We start from the raw sequence: 24,104 nt of genomic DNA, 5'->3' as shown, positions 1-24,104 counted from the left end.
TGTATCCTAATATTAAGATAACCTTAGATGAATTCTGAATATTCCAAATATTCTGTTTAAATCTTCTACCCATATTTTCAAAAGAAGTACAGATAGTTTGAAAGCAGCATGACTTTGAAAAAAAAGATGTTAGTAAAAGTAGATATTTATGAACCCAGCTGAATATTCTTATAGAGGACTTTGCCAGTAGTCTATGTTAGAAAGCCACCTTTTAAAAAAGACAGTATTGAAGAAAAGATGGAGAGCAAAATGTTGATATTCAGATACCTACAGAACTAAATCTGTGGATTTCTTCTTGATTTATTCTCCTCAGTGTCCGTCTCTTCTTCCAAAATTCGCTGGGCTCCCGTTTGAACACCTTACTTCGGAAGCTCATTGTGTTTCTGTCATTCAGTCAAGATATGTTTTTAAAATATCGAGGTAGTTAAAACTTTTCTTTCTGAAGCTTCACCAAGCTGAGCAAATCTTTCTGCTTCGGTGAAAAGGGAAATGCTCATGCTACGTTAATAGAACTCAACAGAAAGGAAAGGAAAACCAACAAGTGACCACTTCCTGTGAGCAGCTCTGCTCTGGTGTGTAAGTTCTCCCTCACACCTGCGTGGAAGCAAGACAGAGACACAGAGGGACCCTGGGCACCGAAGAGGATTGCTCAGAGCCATACAAACCCTGTGATGGAAAATCACCCGTGGAACCAAGTCGGGATTGAGTCAGTTTACTACAGGCTTCATATCTGAAGCCACTGTCCACACTTTGTAATGATGGCCAGATCCAAAAGGTAACTGTAATCCCAGAACTGTGGACAGAAAATTCTATTTAAAGCAGTTGCATATGCAAGTATAGACTAAACTAGTGGTCTTCCAGGGTCATTTAGGATATACGAGGAGATATTTACATTGTCTATTTTTATTGGTTGCCTAAATAAATTATGCTATAATACAGTTAAATACAACACCTACAGATGTCTTAGGTCTGCATGTCAAATGGTTACAAACAGCTGAACAGTTAACGCCCTTATCTTTATGTCTTTACTCTCTTATCTGGGGCTATTTAAACAGTGAAAAATGCTGCCCTCCAGTCCACCTTGATGCTTCTTCCTGCTTTATTTTTCTCCACAGCATTTAGTAGCACACAACACTAACATACAGTGTACTCATTTATTTTCCTCATGGTCTATATTCTTCCATTAGGTTCTATGCTGCACAAGAATGGGGATTTATTCTGCCTCATTGACTGTTCTCAGCAATTAAACCAGTGCTTGTACCTTGAACTGCATAATTTACAAATAAATAAAGAACAGGTTGCTTTTTTTAGATTTTTTATTCTAGTTTGTTATATATGACAGCAGAATGCATGATAATTCATATTACATATATAAAGCACAATTTTTCATATCTCTGGTTGTATAAAAGTATATTCACACCAATTCGCGTCTTCATACATGTACTTTGGGTAATGATGTCCATCTCATTCCACCCTCATTTCTACCCTCATGCCTCCTCTCTTCCCCTCCCACCCCTTTACCCTAATCTAGAGTTCGTCTAATCTTCCCATGCTCCCCTTCTCAGCCCCACTATGAATCAGTCTCCTTATATCAGAGAAAACATTCGGCATTTGGTTTTGGGGAATTGGGTAACTTCATTTAGCATATATTCTCCAACTTCATTCATTTACCTACAAATGCCATGATTTTATTCTTTTATTGCTGAGTAAAATTCCATTGTGTATATATATCACATTTTCTTTATCCATTCATCTACTGAAGGGCATCTAGGTTGGTTCCAGTTTAGCTATTGTGAATTGTGCTGCTATAAACATTGATGTGGCTGTGTCCCTGTTGTATGATGTGTTGAAGTTCTTTGGGTGTAGACCGAGGAGAGGGATAGCTAGGTCAAAATGTGGTTCCATTCCCTGTGTTCCAAGCAATCTCCATACTGCTTTCCATATTGGCTGCACCAATTTGCAGTCCCACCAGCAATGTATGAGTGTGTCTTTTCCCCAACATCCTTGCCAACATTTACTGTTGTTTGTATTTATTGTATTCTAATAGCTGCCATTCTGACTGGAGTGAGATGAAATCTTAGTGTGGTTTTGATTTGCATTTCTCTAATTGCTAGTGATGATGAACACTTTTTCATGTATTTGTTGATTGATCATATATCACCTTCTGAGAAGTGTCTGTTCAGTTCCTTCGCCCATTTATTGAATGGGTTATTTGTTTCTTTGGTGTTTAGCTCTTTGACTTCTTTATATACCATAGAAATTAGTGCTCTATCTGATGTGCAAGTGGTAAAAATTTGATACCAACCTGTAGGCTCTCTATTTACCTCATTGATTGTTTCTTTTGCTGAGAAGAAGCTTTTCAGTTTGAATCCATCCTATTTATTAATTCTTTATTTTAATTCTTGCGCTATAGGAATAGGGGCCTAATCCAATGTGATGGAGATTTGGGGATACTTTTTCTTCTATTAGATTCAGGGTCTCTGGTTTTATTCCCAGGTCCTTGATCCACCTTGCGGTGAGTTTTGTGCATGGTGAGAGATAAGGGTTTAATTTCATTTTGTTGCATATGGATTTCCAGTTTTCCCAGCACCATTTGTTGAAGAGGCTATCTTTTCTTCAATGTATGTTTTTGGCACCTTTGTCTAATATAAGATAACTGTAATTATGTGGGTTAGTCTCTGTGTCCTCTATTCTGTACCATTGGTCTACCAGTCTATTTTGGTGCCAATACCATGCTGTTTTTGTTAAGGTTGTTCTGTAGTGTAGTATATAGTTTAAGGTCTGATATAGTGATGCCACCTGCTTCACTCTTTTTGCTAAGGATTGCTTTAGCTATTCTGGGTCTCTTATTTTTCCAGATGAGTTTCATGACTGCTTTTCCTATTTCTATGAGGAATTTCATTGGGATTTTGATTGGAATTGCATTAAATCTGTATAGTGCTTTTGGTAGTATGGTTATTTTGACAATATTAATTCTGTCTATCTAAGAACAGGGAGATATTTCCATATTCTAAAGTCTTCTTTAATTCGTTCTTTAGTGTTCTGTAGTTTTTGTTGTAGAGGCCTTTCACCTGTTTTGTTAGGTTGATTCCCATTTTTTTGAGGCTATTTTAAATGGAGTAGTTTTCCTCATTTCCCTTTCAGAGGATTTGCCACTGATATACAGAAAAGCCTTTGATTTATGGGTGTTGATTTTGTTTCCTGCTACTTTGCATAATTCTTTTACTAGTTCTAGAAGTTTTCTGGTGGAATTTTTTGGGTCTTCTAGAAATAGAATCATATTGTTGGCAAACAGTGCTCATTTGAGTTCTTCTTTTACTATCTGTGTCCCTTTAATTTCTTTCATCTACCTAATTGCTCTGGCCAGTGTTTCAAGAACTATGTTAAATAGAAGTGGTGAAATTGGGCATCCCTGTCTTGTTCCAGTTTTTAGAGGGAATGCTTTCAATTTTTCTCCATTTAGAATGATGCTGGCCTGGGGCTTAGCCATTACAATGTTGAGATATGTTCCTGTTATCCCTAGTTTTTCTAACTTCATGTTAGTGTTTTGAACATGAAGCGGTGCTGTGCTTTGTTGAATGCTTTTTTTCTGCATCTAATGAGATGATCATATGGTTCTTATCTCTAACTCTATTGATGTGATTAATTACATTTATTGATTTCCATATGTTGAACCAACTTTGCATCCCTGGGATGAACCCCACTTGATCGTGGTGCACTATCTAAATACAGAAGATGATTAGAAATTATTTTGAAAACTTGTACTCCAATAAAATAGAAAATATAAAGGCATTGACAAATTTCTAGAGTCATATGATTTGCCCAAATTGAATCAGGATGATATACACAATTTTAACAGATCAATTTCAAGGGATAAAATAGAAGACACCATCAGAAGCCTACCAACAAAGAAAAGCCCAGGACTGGTGGATACACAGCCGAGTTATACAAGACCTTTAAAGAAGAACTAATACCAATACGATTCAATTTATTTCAGGAAATAGAAACAGAGGGAACATTTCCAAACTCATTCTATGAGGCCAATATCACCCTGATTCCAAAACCAGGCAAAGATTGCACATTGAAGAAAGAAAACTTCAGACTAATATCTCTAATGAATATAGATGCAAAAGTTCTCAATAAAATTCCGGCAAATTGAATTAAAAAATGTATCAAAAAGATAGTGCACCATGATCAAGTGGGGTTCGTCACAGGTTGTTTTTCCTAAGTTAAGTGAGATGAGAGATATTTTGAGGCAATAGGACTAGGCTATTTCCTTTTCCCCAGCTGGAACTAGATTTAGTTGAAGCACATGTATGTACCTGGGCTTGGGCCACTTGTACATCCCTACATTGTCACGTAGTGATTCATGCCAGACAGGTGACAGACAAGACAGCTTCAGGATCCCTTATGTAAGCATGGAAACTGAGGTTTCCTTTGAAAACTGTCAGAAAAATAGCAGGTTGCTGTAAAAATGACAATCAGGGAGTTAAACTACATCAATATGGTGTCATTGGCTTAATTAGGCAATCAAGGATTCCATAGAGGACAGCCCCTTTTGACTACGTCCGTATGATGTCATTGCCTTAATCAGGCAATCAAGAATTCCAGAGGGTACAGCTCCTTCTGATCCATGGTCATTGGATATTTAGAAATTCCATTTTGTGGCTCTGGCTCTAAACAGATCACATCCTCTAAGGAACCCCTTGACCTCTGTTAGGTGAGCAGGTACAAGACAGTACCTGCAGACTTTTCAGATGCCATTTTTTCCTTATGATGTTATGGGCCCCTGCCTCTGGGTCACTTGATTTCCTGGTGTCAGACTTATTTTTATTTTAATGACTAGAAAATAGCATTTAACCCCCTTTTTAAATTATGGACTCATTTGCAAATCTACCAAAAACGATGTAACTACTCATAAGAAAAATTGTAAGTATTCAAAACCTGCACATGCACGGGATCACGTGCACGGGTATGGCAAACTTCTGGGCTTCCTCTTACTGATGGAACCCTAAATCCTGACTCGCAGCTTTAGAAGACAAGCAGACTGCCTGCTAACACATCACTTCATAATCTTGAAAAACTTTTCAGTGACTTCCTCCCTTTCTAATCTATTCCTCTTTAGGCATCACGGTTCTTTATCTTGAAGTCCCTCCCACTTCCCAACTTCTGCAATGTGAGATGAACTCATTTCTCATTTCCTTAGCTATTGACAAAAGGAGGCACCACCAGACAGTGTATGAGGACATCAGAGAGGCATGACTTGTGGTCACTGCACAGGAGGAACAATGCCCATGAATGGCACTGCTGGGCCTTCTTCTGGGCATCTGCCTCCTTTGTTTCTACACCAAGTCTGCTTCTCCAACATTTTGTAAAGTACCCCACATCATTCCCAACAAGTTCCTTCCTGCTTAGATTAAAAAATGCGTTTGTAAAAAAAAAAAATCACAATAGTCAATGGGCAAGAACCAGCAACAAAGACAAATCAGAGACTCGTTGGTTCAACCACAAAGAGACACTGTTCAGTTCATTAGAAAAGAATTCTGATAGTAGTAAATGATCAGAATTTATTAAGTGCTGTCTTCAAGGCATTGCTAGACCTTCTGAGAAATGCGTAGCATTCTCCATAGTATTAAGAAGCATATGTCTGATAGAGGAAACCATTAGTGCTAGAAGAAACCTGGGAAAATTAAAAAGAAAAAAAAGAAAGAAAGATTGATTAATCCATGGCTTAGTAGTAAAATGTTTGCCTAGTACGCATGAGACCCTGAGTTTGATCCCTAATACAAAAAAAAAAAAAAAAAGAGGTAATAATAATAAAAGTGATCTAAGGACTCAAGATGTGAAGGGGAAAGACATGGAGAGAGTTAAATTTAATGGTTTAAAAATAAACTGAACTTTTGGAGAACTGAGGAACAGAACTGAAAACACAAGTCTTGAAATTCTTTTACATATGATGGAAAGCAATTTAGGAAACACTGAGATAGCTAAGAGATAATTGGGGGTAGGGGGTGACACGAGGGCAGTGCAGAGCCCAGAGGTCCTGGGGAAGGCTGTTTTAGGAAGATGGTGCATCCTGGCAGAAATAGATGGAGGACCTGAGAAGAGATCTAAAGGGACTTAGCATAAAAGATAGCTGGGAACCAAGGACCCTGTCATCTGTCTCCACAGAAACCTTGGATGACCTCCAGTGAGTTACTTGACCTCTCTCTGCCTGTTTTAATAAATAGAATGGAATAATGAGCATATGGCTTTTAGAATTTTTGTGAAATATGTTAGTCCCTGGAGTTGGGGAATAATAATATATGTACAGGCATATATAATGGCTAAGATTCCTATATGTGCATATATGTAAACTATCATTTGTGGAAAAGGATTGGCATTTGCTAGGTGTTGTATTACTATGCATTTCTGCACATACACACCTGTCTGTGCATATACATGTGCATAGAAAATACACACGCTCACACATTCTGATACATGGATTCAAAATCTGGCCCTATGGTGTTCAGTTGGAGAAAGCAACTGTCAATAGATTTGGAAGTTAGCTAAGATGGGCAGCTTTAACCATGTTTTACAAGAAACAGGAATTTAAATGTTAAGATGTCAGAAGCTCAAGAAAAATGTTTCAACAATCTGTATTAGATGTCTGTTACTGTTGGAAGTAAATTTTTGCACATTTCGAGGCCTAAACCAACCCTCATCTAGCATCTCCCAGTTTTTATGAACCAGAAATCTGAGCACAGCACCTTTCTACAATGCTCTGGTTATATCCTCACAAGGCTAAGGTTCAGGCCTTGAGCAGGGAGGTGGTCCTTCTCAAGGCTTCATGGAACAATCCAGTTCCAGGCTCATGCAAGAGTGTTGGCAAAATCCATTCCTTGTGGTTGTAGGACTGAGGGGGTCATTTTTAGAGGAGACCACTTCTAAGCCTGAAATAACCTCACTCACACTTTGAATCTCTGACTTCAACTGCTTCATGTGTCTCATCCATCTCTTCTTCTGCATCTCTACATTCTAGCCAGAAGAAACCCTGGGTTTTAAGCTTCATGTGATGAGACTGGTTCCACCAGGAAAAGCCACAAAAGTTTATACACTTTAAGGGCCATGGATGAGTAGCCTTTATTTATATCTGCAAAGACCCTTCACAGCAGTACTAAGATTAATGCTTGACTGAACAACCAGGGGGTCTTGAGGGGACATCTTTGGAATGCTGTCTAATTTGGACGCATTCTGAACTTTGTGTGTATGTGTTTATCTTTTAAAAATTATTGTAACATCACGAATGTACTGAGAAGGCGGTACAAGTGAGAAAAACCCTTGGCCTTTACATGTGGTTTCCACTAGGGGCTGTGAGGTGGGATTCAGTTGTGTGGAGTTAAGATCTGAGTGGGAGGAAACAGAAATTCAGTTTATAGATCATTTACTGGAAACAAGTAACAGTGAAATAAAGGTGATAAATAGAATGGGTATAACAGAACCAAAGTTGGAAGGGAGGAAGACAAATAATGGTGGATACATCATCAAGCAGGTAACTAAACACAGAAAACAAAGGCAATAAGTTACAAAAATATCCTTTAAAAACTGTTTAATTATGTTACATTTTAAAACGTGACATCATCATTGAACCTAAGAATCAAGGGGCAGAAATTGGGCTTTCATTGATAATGCATCTAAGTCCACTCCATAAAAATGACCCCCAAGTACCATTAGGAATTCAGAGTCAACTGGAAACTTGGTGGTTGAGATTGAGACAAATACGCATGATGTGGTGCTTGGTTCCTCAAATCCTAATTTGTGCAACTGGTAAAGCACTTCCTATTGGCTTCCACCTGCTTTACTTACCACCCTTCATTCCATCTTTTCTTTATTACAATGCGTCTCTTTCAGCACTTGCTGTGATCGGGTCCTTACTGTTGGGGAAAACGGTACAGGAAACTCCTATTTTTTTCTCTCCTATTCCCAATACATTTCCCTTTTGCAGCCAGTGAGTTTAGTTTGCTGCATAGCCTTGCTCTGGCTGGAGAGCATGTGCAGACTAGGCTCACCACCTTACATCCTGGTTAAAGGAAGCAGAACAGCAAGTAGCTACTTCCTCCTTCACTGTGGCCTCTCTTGAGCCCGGCCCCAGGCACAAGGGCTCTCCGGGTTGGTAGCACTGGGGCTCACTGCTTCCTGTGAGAAAGGTCAAGTCAACCGAACCACTTCGAGTTACCAAAGAGGGAAGAGGTTTCTCTAGGAGAGTTTAAATGAACACAATAAAACCTCATATTTCTATACATAGTTTTCACTGGGTAATATCTGTATCTTTTGTCTACAAAACTCTAATCCAAATAGCATTGATTTTAGTATAAAATATTAAGGAACTTCATGAAAAATAAAGAGTTTTATACAATATGGATAACAGCAAGGGAGAATGTAAGCAAGCCAACAACAGAAGCACACTGCAGTCTGTGTGTGTGTGTGTGTGTGTGTGTGTGGTGTGGTGTGATGTGTGTCTTACATGTGTGGAGGGGTATATGGATTTAGTGTGTGTGTGCATGTGTGTGATCTGTATGTGTATTTGTGGTGTGTGTGTGGTATGCATGTGGTGTGTGTCTTACATGTGTGGAAGGGTATGTGGACTTAGTGTGTGTGTGTGTGTGTGTGTGTGATGTGTGTCTTACATGTGTGGAGGGGTATGTGGACTTAGTGTGTGTGTATGTGATGTGTGTCTTACATGTGTGGAGGGGTATGTGGACTTAGTGTGTGTGTGTGTGTGAGTGTGTGATGTGTGTCTTACATGTGTGGAGGAGTATGTGGATTTAGTGTGTATGTGTGGTGTTGGTTGTATGTGTATGTGTGGGTGTGTGCCTGCATTTCAGGCATACATTCCCTCTATTTCATAATAGTATTCCAACCACATCCCTTCAGACATGTAAGTTGCAGTGATATTTGTTGATATAATTTCATTAGAATTAAAGAGCTGGAAATTCCCCAGCATCACTGGATGAAAGGGCTTAGGACAGGTAAGGAACTCTTTCTTATAGAGTTTAGTGAACCCATCTTAGATAATAGCAAATGAAAAGGAGGCCCACTTTTCCAATAAATAACTTTTAACATTGGTCATAGCCTTCCACCTCCAGAACAGACACCAAGTCTGGATACACTCAGAAAAGACATCATAGTCTGGATATACCAATGAGTATCTTAATGTGTTATTTCAAAATTGGAGAATGTTTATTTTAGAATTTATTCTTTTAAAATTTCCTATTGGGTATTTAAGAACCTAGCATTCATCTTGAAATTTTTGATGCTTCATGATAAAGGGTAAATGCTGATCATCTATAAATATCAACGGTCCTCAAGAAGTCACATATATCTAAAACATTTCCAGTTTGGTCTTGTCTGTTACTGAAAATGGGACATCTCTAAGGGACAAACACTCATTCTTTGGAGACCCTGCTCCAAAGCACACCCTTGCCTCCATCCTCAGAAGTCAGGGCAAAAGAACATTGACAATGGGAAACACCACGGCTATCGCAGGACTCCTAAGTTCCTTTCTTACAACTTTGTACATCTGGGTTGCTGGTGCTTGTTAAAAGGTCATGCAGTGAATTCTTCACCTAGAGTACAGTCTTCTTTTCCCATTAAAAAATTAAACCAAAAGCAAATCATTTTTTATTATAATATCATGCCTTTACTTTTTTGGGGGGGGGGTACCCAGGATTGAACTCAGAGGCACTCGACCAACTGAGCCACAGCCCCAGCCCTATTTTGTATTTTATTTAGAGGCAGGGTCTCACTGAGTTGCTTAGCACTTGCTGTTGCTGAGGCTGGCTTTGAACTCTCGATCCTCCTGCCTTGGCCTCCCACACTGCTGGGAGTACAGGTGTGGGCCACCACATGCAGCCACGCTTTTACTTTTAAAGAAGACTGAAAGGTTTTCTGGGTTTGGCAGATGATTGTGCCACAAATGATCAGGTGAAGACACACAAATACAGCCACAGCTGGGTCTGAGGAACTCTGTATCAATGCTATGGTCATCTAACACACAGAGACGATTGTGCAGCAGCAGTTTCCCACAAAGACCAAGGGATCCTCTCTGCTGGTTCGTTTCTTGTACCACATCCAGGGTCCCTCTTCTGGTGACGTTAACTACAGTTATTTTCTTTAAAATAAAACAAGCACCTAAAATGCTCTCCTGTAGTTATTCCGACTGCTAATTACCTTGCTTTCAATAGGAATGTCACTCACTGTTTAATAATTATTCAGAAAAATCACATTGTACACAGGTTTTATGAAGAGACCAAGGTCTTTTAAATCTGTGAAATTCTAATGGAAAAATTGGTTAATTTCTAGAATATCAGCATTATGAATATTTTATTCTATGCTTTTTTTTTCCTGCAGAGATTTGTTTTCACAAATGGAGGGCAATTAAACATTCTTACCTACACAATTTTGATGTGAAATAAATTACTAAGTAAATGCCAAATTCTGAGCACGCAGGCCACCAGCTATTCTGACCAACAATTGCTTGCTAGCAGATCAGACTGTGAGCATGGGTGTAAGCTGTGCAACCCAGTCCACCCCCAAACTATTTCTTTAATGGTATCATAATGCATTTATCTTTTAAGGCCTCTGTAAGGAGGCTGCAAAGCTAATACAGCATTTATATTTAGGAATTAATGCTTTACATTGTGAAAACAGAATAACCACAGGTCTTGGTTTCTCAGTCAAGAGTTTCTTTGTACTTTGGAGAGCATTAATTGTTGTATTTCCTTTATTTAGCTGTGCACACTGCAGTAAATTTTTGACCTTTGGTGTGCCATACTTAAGGTTTCCAATTAAAGGACAAATTAACCTTTTTGCTATTTGTTCTTCACCTTACCAGGCCAACAAGAAATACTGAAATAGCCAGGAAAGCAGGCCCGGATAGCTGTCACAAGGGCAGTCATCCCACATAATCTGCTCAGGAGACAGGGCGAGGTATGGAGAGGCTCAGACTCTGCCCAACACTTCCTGTGCCTGCCCAGTATCAGATGCCAGTGGTAAAGAGAGGATTGGGTAAAGAGAGGACTGGGGGCTGGGGCTGGGGCTCAGTGGCAGTGCACTTGTCTGGCATGTGTGAGGCACTGAGTTTGATTCTCAGCACCATATATAAATAAATAAAAGAAAGGTCTATCAACAACTTGGAAAAACAAAAAAGCAGATTGGGAAAGAGCATGTCCCACCATTTGTGTGGGGAGTCAATGGCTCATATAAACAATCCATAGAAATACAAAAGGGCAGAAATTAAGTGAAAAATAAAAAAAATATTGGTTGTAGACTTCAAAACCAGAAAACAACATTGTATCGGTCAAGGTTAAAGATGATTTCATACAGGTATTATGACTTGAGCTGGGAGCCGGATAATGATAGGACTTCAAAAGTCATTATTGTAAGAACACCACCAAGAAAAAGAAATTAAAATTAATACACTGTGTCTAAGAATCACATGGAAAGTGTGAAAAATATGGATGCCTAGGCCCTATCCAAGACATCATCAGTAAGTCTGATGGGGGCTCAGTAACCTGGCTTTATAATGAGCATCCAGGTGAAGCTCACTAAAGTTGCCATACAGAGCACACCTTGAGAAACAATGACTGAGAAGTCAGGTCACCTAAGAGTTTAATAATGCCCTCTGGGGCACCATTTCCGAAAACAAAAAAATTTTTTATGCTGGATGGAGGTTTCATTTATAAAATCGAATATTCTCTTTTCCTAATGCATATTCAATCAAGTGGCCATTTGGGACATGCTACACATTTGAGACAGCACAGAGAAAACTGGAGTCAGTCAGCCCTCAAACACTGGGCCTCAGACCTGCTCCCAGCCTCCCTCCTACCTGTCCCACCCACCTTCCACTTTACTTCATTTCCTATTCATGGGCCGTTTCTCTGCTTGGACTTTTGTATGTCTGGTTGTTATGGTTTGTATATGAAGTGCCCCCCCCCCAAAAAAAAAGCTCCTCTCACTTTTGGGAGTATTTAGAGGTGAAATGATTAGATTATGAGAGCTGTAACCAACTCAGTTCATCCTAGCTTGAATGGACTTACTGGGTGGTAGCTCTAGGTAAGTGGGGGGTGGGTGGCTGAAGGAGGTAGATTACTGGGGGCATGCCCTGGAAGGTTCATCTGCCCTGCAGCCCCTTCCCCACTTCCGTCTCTGTTTCCTCATCAGCCATGCAAAGAGCAGCGTTCCTCTGTCATGCCCTTCTGCCAAGATGTTCTGCCTTATACTGGGCCCAGAGCAAAGGACTCAGCCAACCATGGACTTTACCTCTGGAACTATGAGCCACAATCAACTTTCCCTCCTCTAACTTGTTCTTGTCAGGTATTTCGGTCCCAGTGGCACAAAGCTGACCAAAAGACTGGTCATGCTTGTGATATCTCTCATTTATAGTCTGAATCAAGCTTTCTAAAACTCAGCATTATTGGTCTTTTGGAACAGATCATTCATAAATGCCTCTAGCCCCCCACCCACTCCTCCATGCTGACATCACTCCATTCTGTCCCAAATGTGAGAACCAACACTGGCATAGTACATCACCAAAAGCTCCCTGAAGAGGAAGGAGGCCAAGATCCCCATCCCCATCTCAGGTTTTAATCTAAGGTTTCTTTGATGATGGCTTTTAGGTCCAGTGATGTGGAAGATGACAGATGCTTCTATTTGGATGAGGCTTTTCACCTCTTAAAAGCCTGGAAGAACCTCAGGCCTACCTGTCCTTCCAGGCAGCTCCCTCTCTCATCTCTCCATGTGCCTTAAAAATCTTACCATTGAAATTAGTCTCTGAGCCTAGGTTTCTGTTTCTGTTCTGAACTGTTTTCGTGAAAATGCAGATATCACTTGTCTGGAAAAGATTTGAAGCTACTGTAGTCTTCAATAACTAAGACTGTTACCTTGAAAGAAGCAAGCTGGACACTTAGGTGAGGCCCACAGGAATTGGAGATGAAGACACACATTTGGAGACTAAAGCTGGGGAGTGTGGTGTTGGCTACTGTGAGAGAGATCACTGGGCTGAGTCAACCGGCCTGAATTTGATTCCTGGCCTTTGTACTTACTTGTTGGGAGCCTCTGAACAAGTTATCCTGTAAACTGAGGCCAGCCGTGATACCCACCTCATGGATAAGAGAACAGGTATAAAGCATTTAGCACAGTTCCTGCAATGGAGCAGTGCTCAATGGATGCTATCTCTAACCTTGATTATGCAGCAATTCCTTTGAGGAGGTGGTCTTGAGCTGGGCTCCTACAGTGTGTATTTTGGGATTGCAATATGATCTTAGATGTTCATGCATGAAATGCTAGGAAAAGCTGGAACCAGGTACACAGAAAGGGCACCAGCTGCTTTGAAAGTGGCAGGGAAAGGGACAGGACATGCCAAGATGGAAGGGAGTGGGCAGAAGAGCCCCTTGGTTTGAATATGGATAAGTAGCCTCTCTCCCCCGCACACTTGCCCCTTCCACCACGGACCCCTTTGTGCTCGCTGTGTCTTGCAACACTGGTCATTTCATTTTTAAAACCCCACTGTGCACAACTACAAAAGGTTCCAATTATCCTATTTCTGTCATCTGCCTTCATCCCACACAAAAGGCTCAAATGCCAAGGAAGTTAAGAAAGCCACATTTTAACCAATATCATATGCTTTTTTTTTCCCCTTTCTTTTCATGGTTACTTTTATGCCTAAGCAGAACTGTAAATTCCCAGATCAATAAACAGTATGGTCTTTATGTGTCAACTGGGCTGGATTTTTTACTGGCATGTGGCAAATACCAACATTATAATTACCGATCTGATGCTGTGAACAGAAAAGAAAAGGGGGCATTGCACTTTAATTTTCTGTCTTCCTCTTGGCCCTTCCACAACTTTCCAAGGACACTGGAAGGTATTAAAGTACACTGACAAAGAGACATTTAATCTGACTTTGCTTTCTTTTGCAAGGATATCATAGATTGGGAAGGAGATCTGTCACCTCAATTGCATCAAAAGATCTTTGGCTGCATTTAATATTGGTGTTCCTCTTGCTTTGGTTGGTATTAAGAGTCACATTTGCAGAGACCAGTTTTGAATTTGTGTGCACTTTTCTGTTTCAGTGCCCTAACTACTGAGTAATGTCGATCATTGATAACTCATTTATCTTTTCACTTAGGTAAAGTATATCTGTGTGCCCAGTGGAAACAGCATTGGGAGGAAGTTGGGGGGCCGTAAGTTCAAGATTCAGTCTATTTCCTGATGGTCTGAGTGCCCTTGGACTAAACAATAACCTCTATGGACCTCTTTGTCTTAAAGTCTTTTTCATCCTTAATATTCTAGGATTTGTGTTTTTCAATAAAAAAACTTATATCATCCATTTTCAGATAAATCAATGACTGTGTGAAGAAAAGAAGCTTTTGCTTTTTATTTTTAATGGTAAAACAATTTTCCATTCACAGCCCTTTTTCTCCACACTTGGTGCAGATGGTAGGCCTCTAAGATGCTACCTGTCCCCCCTTACTGTCCCCTGCTAGATTCCACTTAAAAAGCTCTCACTAGATAACACCCACCTGATGGGGTTGGCAAATAGAGCATCTGGCACTGTTTGTCCACCTACTACATTTCCTGATATTAACCTGGTTAAATCTCAATATTCAGGTTGTTTCTAAAATACCCCTACTTGTGCCTTGAATATAGCGTCAGAATAGAAGCTAACGCCAGGCAACCAGCCCTTTCAAAAATACCTGATGCTCCGTTTTGCCCCATTCTGCTCTGATTTCATGAGACTGATTTCATGGGGCCACTACCAAGGCCCATTTGTAAGAAAAGCACAGAGTTAAGGAGGGTGTAATAGCTAATCTTGTTCTCTTGTTGGGTCAACTGTGGACTGATTTTCCTGTAGGCAGTATCTCCTCTACCCTCTCACCTTCCAGGGCATATCTAATCAGGTGCCCCAATCCCACCTCAACCAACCCAGCTGCCTTTCTCTGAACTTGAGCCTTAGACGAAATGACATGAAGGCAAACTACAGCCATGATTTACATTAAATACAGTGAGTGGCCTGGGTCTCCATATTATTTTACTTTGTTGTCATTATTGCTGTCATTAATTTCTTTTCTAGGGACCTTCTCCTTCCTATGCTTAATTACTACGGCCCGTTGTTGAGCGCTTTCTTTAGCCTGATGGGTTAACACCCTCCCTTGCTCTTTATTACCCCAGACTTAGCTAAGGTTCTTTTCTTTTGCCACCACAGCTTCATTTACTCCATATATGAGTACAGACCTGGTTCTAAGTATTTAGGACAGTCAGAAAGGTAAGCCTTTACCTGCATTAGAGAAGAGGTTGTGGTGGAAGGTTTGCATTAGAAAGCACTAAAAATCAACCAAACAAAAATCTCATTATCTTTTCTTTAAAATATTCTTCTAAAAACAGAAAAAAAAAACGATAAATATAAAATAACAAACGATAAGTAAACCAAACCAACAAAAATCATTGCTTTTCCTTCTGACCGTATGTTTTCTTTTAATCATCCCTCTCATGACGGCAACTGTCCTTTCTGAATCCAGGCTTGGCCATGTCCTTCCCAACTCAGAAGCCTTGGTTAACATCCTCTCTTGTCCTTAGTGATGTTTCCTTCACTGTGTTCTAGAGCTTCCCACAGATCAGAGATTTACAATGTTGACTAACTAGAAATGCAGGATTGAGCAAAGCTAAACTGGCCTCGCCAAAGAACTCAGAGTCATAAACACAATAGGAAACTTCCAAGTTGCACTAGGCACTACTACCCACACTTATTTTTGCACAGAAGCATTTTCTTATAGAACACTTATAATTCTGGGTCACACTGTTTTGGAAATGGTGTCTGTAAGTGGCATACACGGTGAGAGACCCAGTGAGACTGAATTCAAAATTAGCACATGGGATGATGGGAGTCTCCCTGAGAACTCCCCGGGCCTTTCAAACATGGCGGTGGGCAAATTGCCAGTGGGCGGCTAGAACTCCCTGGGCCTTTCAGATAAGGAGTCCCTAATGCAACATGGTGGCAGGCAAGTTGCCAGTGGGTGGATAACAAGTTGTTTTGAAAATCTTCTAATTGGCCCTCCCATCTTCCGTACTTGTGGACAGCTGGTGCCCCCCCATGAATCTTATGCAGGGTGGACGTGCGTGCACCGTAGGTGATGACCTGACCTTTACTATGATTGGCCCCGGGAGCTTCCTGGTTTAAGATAACTGACTCTCACTTTCTATATAAGCTAGAGCCAGCTTGCAGTAAAGTGCTTCATCTTTGTCACTGTTGTCTGTGTGTGTGCATTTTAATCTCCGACAACGAACTTTGGCCTTTCAAGCACCTTTGCTGGGATGGTCAGGATTTGCAGGAGTTTATATGAAGAAAGGGGGCTGTGACAAATGGCCTGGGTGGTAAAACCAGGAGACAACGGCGTGGTAGCTGGATGATAGGCTTTAGGACCAGAGCACCAGAGCTCGGCACCGTTCTCCATTTCAGCCCATTCCTTTATGCATGATCCAACCCCTCCCCCCGCCCCATCTCTCTCTGGAGTGACTTTTCACAGCAAATGACCAAGATACATCTGCACATCAGTCACGAAAATACATAACCTGAGTAAATACTTAAAGTGATTTATTTGAACCAGTCCAAAGGGGACCTCTATTTGGATATGGGGCTTTGGATTTGTTGGGTCTTGTGACACCTCAGCTTAATAGGATGAGCTCTGGCAAACTGTCATAGGCCTGTAGCACTGAATAAGCACAGAAGATGATTCCTGACCCAGTTAAGGAGATAATGCGGAACACCTGCGTCCACACTCCACCCCTCCTTTCAGGAATAGTTGGTGAAATCTCTGCTCTGGTTTATAAACAGATTTGGGGACATGTTTGTTGCTTTTGATGCATTGCTAGTCACAGCTGCTACATCTACTTCAGCATTATATTGCTGAAAATTAAATTAAGTGTCCGATATTTATGATCACATTCTCTTTGTATTATTTTACAGTCAAGAAAGGATAGTCTGTGTGATTATTCGATTATACCTGTGGAAATCTTTCTGAATTAGGAGCCAGAGTGCACGTTTCTGGAAGTCAAAATAGAATCTTTAGTTCTGCATTTACAGAAACATCAAAATCATTTTCCACTCATATCAGCCAAACAAATTGTAATGTGTCGAAAGCAGTGTCGTTCTGGCTGGCTCCCTGAAGTTGCAACATGGAATTATTGTGAAACTCTAATAACCATTTGTAAGAGAATGACAATCATGTAGCCAGGGACTCAACTTAGTCTCTTAGTTATATTTTTTCCTGCCCAAAGTATCTTTAAATATTTGAATTCACTGCCAAAATATAAATGTTTGGAGATTTTTGTTTGTTTGTTTTTACATAAAGCTCTGGTTATCAGCTTCTCTTGAAAAATTCAAGAAATGACAGAGTTAAAGAGGGTGTATTAGGACCATCTTGGTCCCCCCTCATGATATGAAAACGAATGCTCAGCCTGAGCAGTGGCCATAGGCTTTGGATGGGCCAATCCTGCTGGAGTCTGCTCTGTTCCCACCATTCCTGTCTGTCTCCCTGTCCAAGCTGCTTCACTCATTCCCTCCATGGCCTGTGGGCAATCAGGTGTGGAGCACTTGATTAAAATCACATTTAAGATCATGTCTGTTGGTAGGACTATGGTGACTGGGAGTCTGGTCTAAGCCTTGCCTGGTTCCTTGACAGGACAACAGTCCCCAAAGACTTCTATTGTTTATATGTCTGCAGTCAATGAGGTCTATAGTACATCAATAATTTATTCAGAAGGGTTTTTCAAATGAGAATAACACGTTGATAATTTGAATGTGGTGATAAAAGTGTGTTTCTATTCCAATCTAACCAACATGTTCCCTCCTTGAATGAATGGCAAAGAGAATATTTCCTGTATTGATTAAACCACAAAAAGCATTAAACAACTAAATTTCTTCTTTAATATTAAAAAAATAAAAACCATTTTAATGCAAAGTCAGTTCACATCAGAAACCAGGGTGGTAATTAATGGCATAGTTTGTCATCTCTTCATGTAAGTGATAGACACCTATTTTTTTTAAAATTTTTAATTATAGATGGACACAATGTCTTTATTTTACTTTATTTGGTGCTGAGGATCAAACCCAGTGCCAGGCAAACACTCTACCTTTGAGTCACAATCCCAGCCTGATAGACATACCTCTTAAAGAGAATATAAATTTCTCATTTCAAGTAATAATTTTATTCTAAGAATAAAAGAAAGTTAAAGTTTAACATAAAAATGTTGCTCAGGATACTAATATTCTATCAATTTAAAATGCTTCTCACATGCATTTTTAGGAACAACACGCATTAGGATAAGGAACTTAGTATTTGGTTATTTTTGTCATTCAATAAAATATGACAACATTATAAATAATCTCAAAGACACTTAGCTCAAACACCATATAATTTAATGTCAGTGAGGCCACAAAGTCTCATTAAATGTTTTCACTTCTCTGCATTTTCCTTTGGAAAGTTAAGGTGATACTATTCTTTGTTTCATATAGAGTCCTCACATTGGTTACAAGATGTGAATCATGATGAAAGACTACAAAAGTCTTCCAAATTATTTAATGACTTTATGGGCTATTTGCAGATATGCTGTGGTTGCATTTTTCTTAGACTTTGAAAGATGGTCAAGAGAGGATTCTGCCATACTTCAGAGTCTAGCAACTGTACAGTTTTATTGGTCATTCTCCTCCTAACACCTGAGGAGATTACTGAGTGATGGGTTTACCCGAGAAGCTTCCAACCAAATCACTAATGCCATTTCTCTGCTAGTCTACCATGTCCACATCATGGTTTCCATGCTAGGATGGCTGAGGTCAGTGTGTCACCCCTCAAAGCACCTGACCAGTCAGTCTCTAGTCAAGTGTCCTTCTGTTCAATTTGTTTTCAACACTAAACCACACAACTTTCAGTTGTCCTAGGGGTATAATACAGATACCATGCTGTCTTAGTTAGGTTTTTTGCTGCTGCAACCAAAAGATTCAACAAGAACAATTTTAGGGGAGGAAAAGTTTATGAGGCTCAAGGTTTCAGAGGTCTCAGTCCACAGACAGTTGGCTCTATTCCTGGGGGCTCAAGGTAAGGTAGGACATATGGGGGAAGAGTGTGGTGGAGGAAAGTAGCTCAGGATATGATCAGGAAGTCCAGAGAAACTCCACTCGCCAGATACAAATTATACCCCAAAGGCATGCCCCCCCCCCCTCCAAATGCCCAGCTTCTCCAGCCAAACCCTACTTGCCTTCAGTTACAACTCAGTTAATCTCCATCAGAGGAATTCATTCACTGATTGGGTTAAGGGTCTCACAACCCCAAACTTGTCACCTCTAAACCTTCTTGCATCATCTCACACATGAACTTCTGCGGGGACACCTAATATGTTTATATAAAGCTCATAACAGATTCCAAGACTTATATATTAAGTGTTTTGTAGTTTGGCTTTATGGTTCCAATAGCTGGGCTATACACCATAGTGTACACCTTGCAAGAAAAAAAATGCATGAAAAATGTAATCAGGAAACACAAAAAGAATGTCAATGAGAATTGGAATTGCCCCCAAGTTTTCTTAAATCCAGAAAGACTACAATATGAGGGGTCAGAAAGGGGAAAGCCAAAGTTAGAATGCATTTCTGAATGAGCAGGTTCAAACACATTTTTCTTAAATTATTTTGTATACCATTAACAATGAACCATTACCACATGTCCAAGCTTGAAGTCAACCCTCTTGGTATAATGGCAATAAGGCTGGCCTTCAGGGAGGAAACACGGGTCACTCTACATGGTTCCATTTGGGAAAGAATTATTTGGATCTATAAGGCATCTCTCCCTCTCCTTTCCCCAAATACTATGTGTTTGAAATGCCTGGGAAGCCTGACTCCATATGTAAACAGTTGTGGGGAATATTCACATCCATTGACGAGCAAAGCAAAACAGGACAGAGAAGGATCAGGAAGGGCAGGAGGCCCTTGGGATGTGTGTGGGGTGGGTGTGGAATCTGATTAGACAGGTCTTGGAAAACTGTTTGGCCTTACACCATCATGCTTTTTCAGTGTGGTCTGAAATTCACCTTTGTAAAAAGAGTTGTTTCTTTTTTTCCCCTGTATATTACATTTTCAATGTATCTATTTAATTTTTTTTTTATATATTTGAAAGGAGAACCAAAATACAAGATACAGAGAGTTAGAACAAGTGAAGCGTCTTGTGTGAGTTTCCTTGGTGACATTAAGAAGATGATAAGTGTTTAGGAAGGTGTAATAAAAATGTGCCATAGAATTTAATGTGAATAAGAAAAACTCTTTAAGAAAGATAAACTGCTAAAACAATAAAAGGCATTGTATAACCAGTCAAAATTCAATGTTTTATTCATTACTTAAATGAAAATGATTGTTTAAAATGTTCTGATCTTCAAAGAGAAACCTCTTTGCAACAGATACCACCAGACTCACACTTCTTTTATTTTTAAAGATGGTCAAGAGAGGATTCTGCCATGCGTCACAGAGTCTAGCAGCTATGCAGTAGTACTGGCATTTCTCCTATTATTGTCAGAGGTGACTATTTATTAAAGGGTTTACCCAGCAAGCTTCCAACCAAGTCAGCATTGCTGTTTTCTCTGCTATGCCACTGAGTCCACAGAGGCTTTTCATGCCACAGCAGCTGAAGTCATCCACTGATTTTAGAAAGCAATTACATCTGCATCGGATAATGCACACTTTCCTCCCACACCCAATCATTCAAGTTTTTAAGTGTATGGAATACATGTCCTATTCAATGGCTTTTTATTGAGGGCTTTTGAAAGTACAAGAACCACGGGGCCAGGAATAAAATCATGACTTTGCCATAGCCCTAAGTCATGGTCTTTAAAAGTTTCTAAGAAAAAGTTATTACTCGCCTTGAATATGGTCAATAAGTTAAAGTTTAAATTTTCCCTTTTGGCATCATGCCCTCCAAAACCATGACTCCCTTCCCTTTCTGTTTCTCTTTCCCTTAAGCCACTGTACTTTTGGAAGTTCAAGGAGAAGCACTCATATTCTAAGGACCCAGGACTAGGAGAGAACAATTCAGAATGATTAAGGGTGGAGACACAGGGCGACTGCTGCCTGCTAGGCTGTCAGGCATGAATATCTACAGCCAAAATACATCTCCCTGATGGTCTAGGTCAACATCACTGCATCAGATAAAAGAAAAACTTTGCATAGGAGGCAAGGACGCTTATTAAAGCAATTTTTGAATTGCCTGCAAAATGTTAGTCTTTGTTTGGATTGATTTTAGAAAACAATTACATTTCTCATCTGATCATACACTTTTTTACCTAAAACACAATCATTCAATCTTTTAAGTATATGGAATGAATGGCTTATTCACTGGCAAGTGCTTTAACTTCAGAATAGGTGCAAACCTCAAGGAGGCTTGGTGATAATCGTAAAGGTGGACGATTTCATGCTGAGTCAGAGTGGGTAGAGCTGGCCTATAGGACACAAATGTTGCTGACTAGATGCTTAACGTCAGGCTCTCTTCTGCACCCTTCCACAATGAGGTTGACGTTTATGCACAAGGTGCTGCCACTGGCCTTTCTGTCCTCATCTGTCTTCTTAGATGGACGGATTCTTGTCTTCTTTGTCCTCTATTAAAACTTCCTGGTGTTTCCTTTATCCTTCTCTTGTGGAAGTTACCAGATTTCTCTTTAGATTTTATTCACTTACTACGGGACAAATGCCCCCTTGCTCTGATATTTTCTTAGATACAGAGCTAATTGCTTAATTTTCTTTCTTCACTTCAGAGAGTTTAATTGCTGCACTTGAATATAGCAGATGCTTCATAATTATTAAGGACTTAAACCAACTTCCCTAAAACTTTTATATAACACATTTAAATCTAAATCCCCAAACACTATTTCTTAAGAATTTATTTGGACATGCTTAAAGCAGGAACTTTCTTGTATTCATTTATATAGAAAGAACCAGAAAGTATCATATAAAATTCTATAGCTTTTGTCTCACAAGATTACTTTTAGGAAAATATATTTTAGTTTAACTATGTGTCTTATATACAAAAAAGTCCTTTTCAAAGAACCATGTTTTAGTGCCAAGTGAAATGCTACTTTTGGAAACTGGGATGTATTATTAATCATACCTTGGTGGCTTCCAGTGAAAATAATTACTTACTATCTATGGCAGAATTGAACTAATTGATTAACATTACCCATAAAAATGACAACAGACTCTCTGACGCCTTCAGATATTTGGCAAAGATTTTCAAGTGCTTGGCCTAAGCATCACCCACTCTCAGGCCTCTTTCCCTCCAAACTGTCCTGAAGGTCATTTCTGAGAGGGTCGGGATCTTTCTGGTGCTGAATAATTATGTGAGCAACTAAAGAAGTCCAGACAGATGGTGCCCTGCCCCCAGACATGGCCCTCAATATTTTTTTTATTCTTACTGTAGAAAGAGCCTTACTTGATAACACACACTGTTTTGAATCTATAAAATAAATACTACCAAATATTCTAGGGAGAGTTAAGCTTTATATAAGTCTGAGTTTCTACTTTAATGTAATTATAAACTCCTGAATGCAAATCTCAAGGCAACAAAAGAGAGATTTTGCAGTACTTCAGTTTTTTTGAAATTGTAAGTTTTTACTTCCTCTTTCTGGAAGTCAGGAAGACTAGTGGTTCTGATAGGAGCACTGTAAAACTGATCACACAGTCTAAGTCTGAGGATTTATCACTCAGCATGCCTGGGACAGAGAAAAATAACTCACCTTTTAAAGATGGAGAAAAATGCTAAGTGTGTCAGAGAGTATAATGGGCCACACAGCAATTTTCTTTGGAACTAGACTTTACCACTTACTGGGTTTATGACCAATTATATTTTATTGAGGCTGTGAACAAACCTGGGTAACCCTTCTGTGCCAGCTAGCTCATGGTTATAAAGTTAAGTAGCTCATCCTGAAGCAGATATTCAGGTAAAAAATACAGAGGCTCCCAGTTAACCGTATCAGTGACAAAGGAGGCAGGAACAATATAAGTCTTTGAAAACTCCTTTGTTTGGTGCTAAAACAACTAAGAGTCCACTGGGCCCAGAACATCAGAACTAAATGGATAAAGTTCAGCCTATCCACTAATCTTATCCAGGGTTAAGAAGTATGTCTTTAGATGGTTTTGTGATCTTCATGGAAAGTAAAAATTTTGCTTCGTGGGTTGGCATTGGATAAGACATTCCACAAGTATTATTTTACAATTGGATATCTGAAGTTGCCACTCTACTTGGTGACTATGATGGAAAGCATATCAGTGATTATAATAGGCCTCCTTACCAAATTACAGTCAGAAGTTAAACCTCAACATGGCTCTATGTCCAAATCAATGCACCATGATCATATTTAATGTGGGATTCAAAAGACATCCTCTTGGTGGGCTGCATGCCAAGTGTCACGTTAGTCTCTTTTGTTAAAAAAAAAAAGAAAAAGCAGAACTATACATGTAGGTGCTAATAATGGTTATTTGCATAAACCTGAGTGGAAGGCAGGTCTACATGTAAGAGGATAGAAGAAAATGCCCCCAGTGTTTTCACTTTACATTGATATGCAGTATTTTCATTTTTCACATAGTATATTCTTCTCTTATAATTTAAAAATATTTTAAAAACCTAAAAATTGGAGAGGCTTTTTGTTGGTTTTTATGTGTTAGCAACTGCAGTTATTAATAAATATTTGGGGAACACATCTAAATGAAAATCACTAGGTGAATTTTTAATTGAGACACTCTCTAAACTTTTGAATGGGGAGTCAGATAACGAGTGGGAAAACAAAACAATGTTAAATGAGGACCGTGATTATGTACAAACTCCAAATACATCTTGCCAGACCCAGGTATCAATCAGGGTTGCAGCGGAGCACAGCATCCTTAGTGGACCCCAGGCAAAGCTGTTCAGCTGTGATTTCTTTACTTGCAGTGCTTGGTGGTCACTTTGCCACTGGGCTCTCTGCTTTTGCCCAGGGGGTTCCAGAAAATTCAGTGGTGCGAAGCAGCAGCCGTCCTTTCAAATGGCAGTAACAGATTT

General features: G+C 39.6%; 1 protein-coding gene across 4 annotated transcripts in view; it reads right to left on the bottom strand.

Moving 5' to 3' along the window:
* Dock10 (dedicator of cytokinesis 10) overlaps window positions 1-24,104 on the bottom strand; it is a 236,055-nt gene that overhangs the window by 148,845 nt on the left and 63,106 nt on the right. Inside the window, exon 1 of one of the 4 annotated variants that reach the window (XM_076866403.2) lies at window positions 272-436. The exons of the other annotated variants lie outside the window; for them this stretch is intronic. Within the exon in view, the coding sequence (XP_076722518.2) occupies window positions 272-376 (105 nt within the window). The 5' untranslated portion in view covers window positions 377-436. Of the gene's footprint in view, window positions 1-271; window positions 437-24,104 lie in introns of those variants that run through there. 4 annotated transcript variants of the gene reach the window in all.

The sequence above is a fragment of the Callospermophilus lateralis genome, chromosome 9 (assembly GCF_048772815.1).
Source record: "Callospermophilus lateralis isolate mCalLat2 chromosome 9, mCalLat2.hap1, whole genome shotgun sequence".
In the NCBI taxonomy this organism is placed as follows: Eukaryota; Metazoa; Chordata; class Mammalia; order Rodentia; family Sciuridae; genus Callospermophilus; species Callospermophilus lateralis.
Note: the sequence above shows the minus strand (reverse complement) of the source record. Positions and strands in the feature narration are given on the sequence as shown.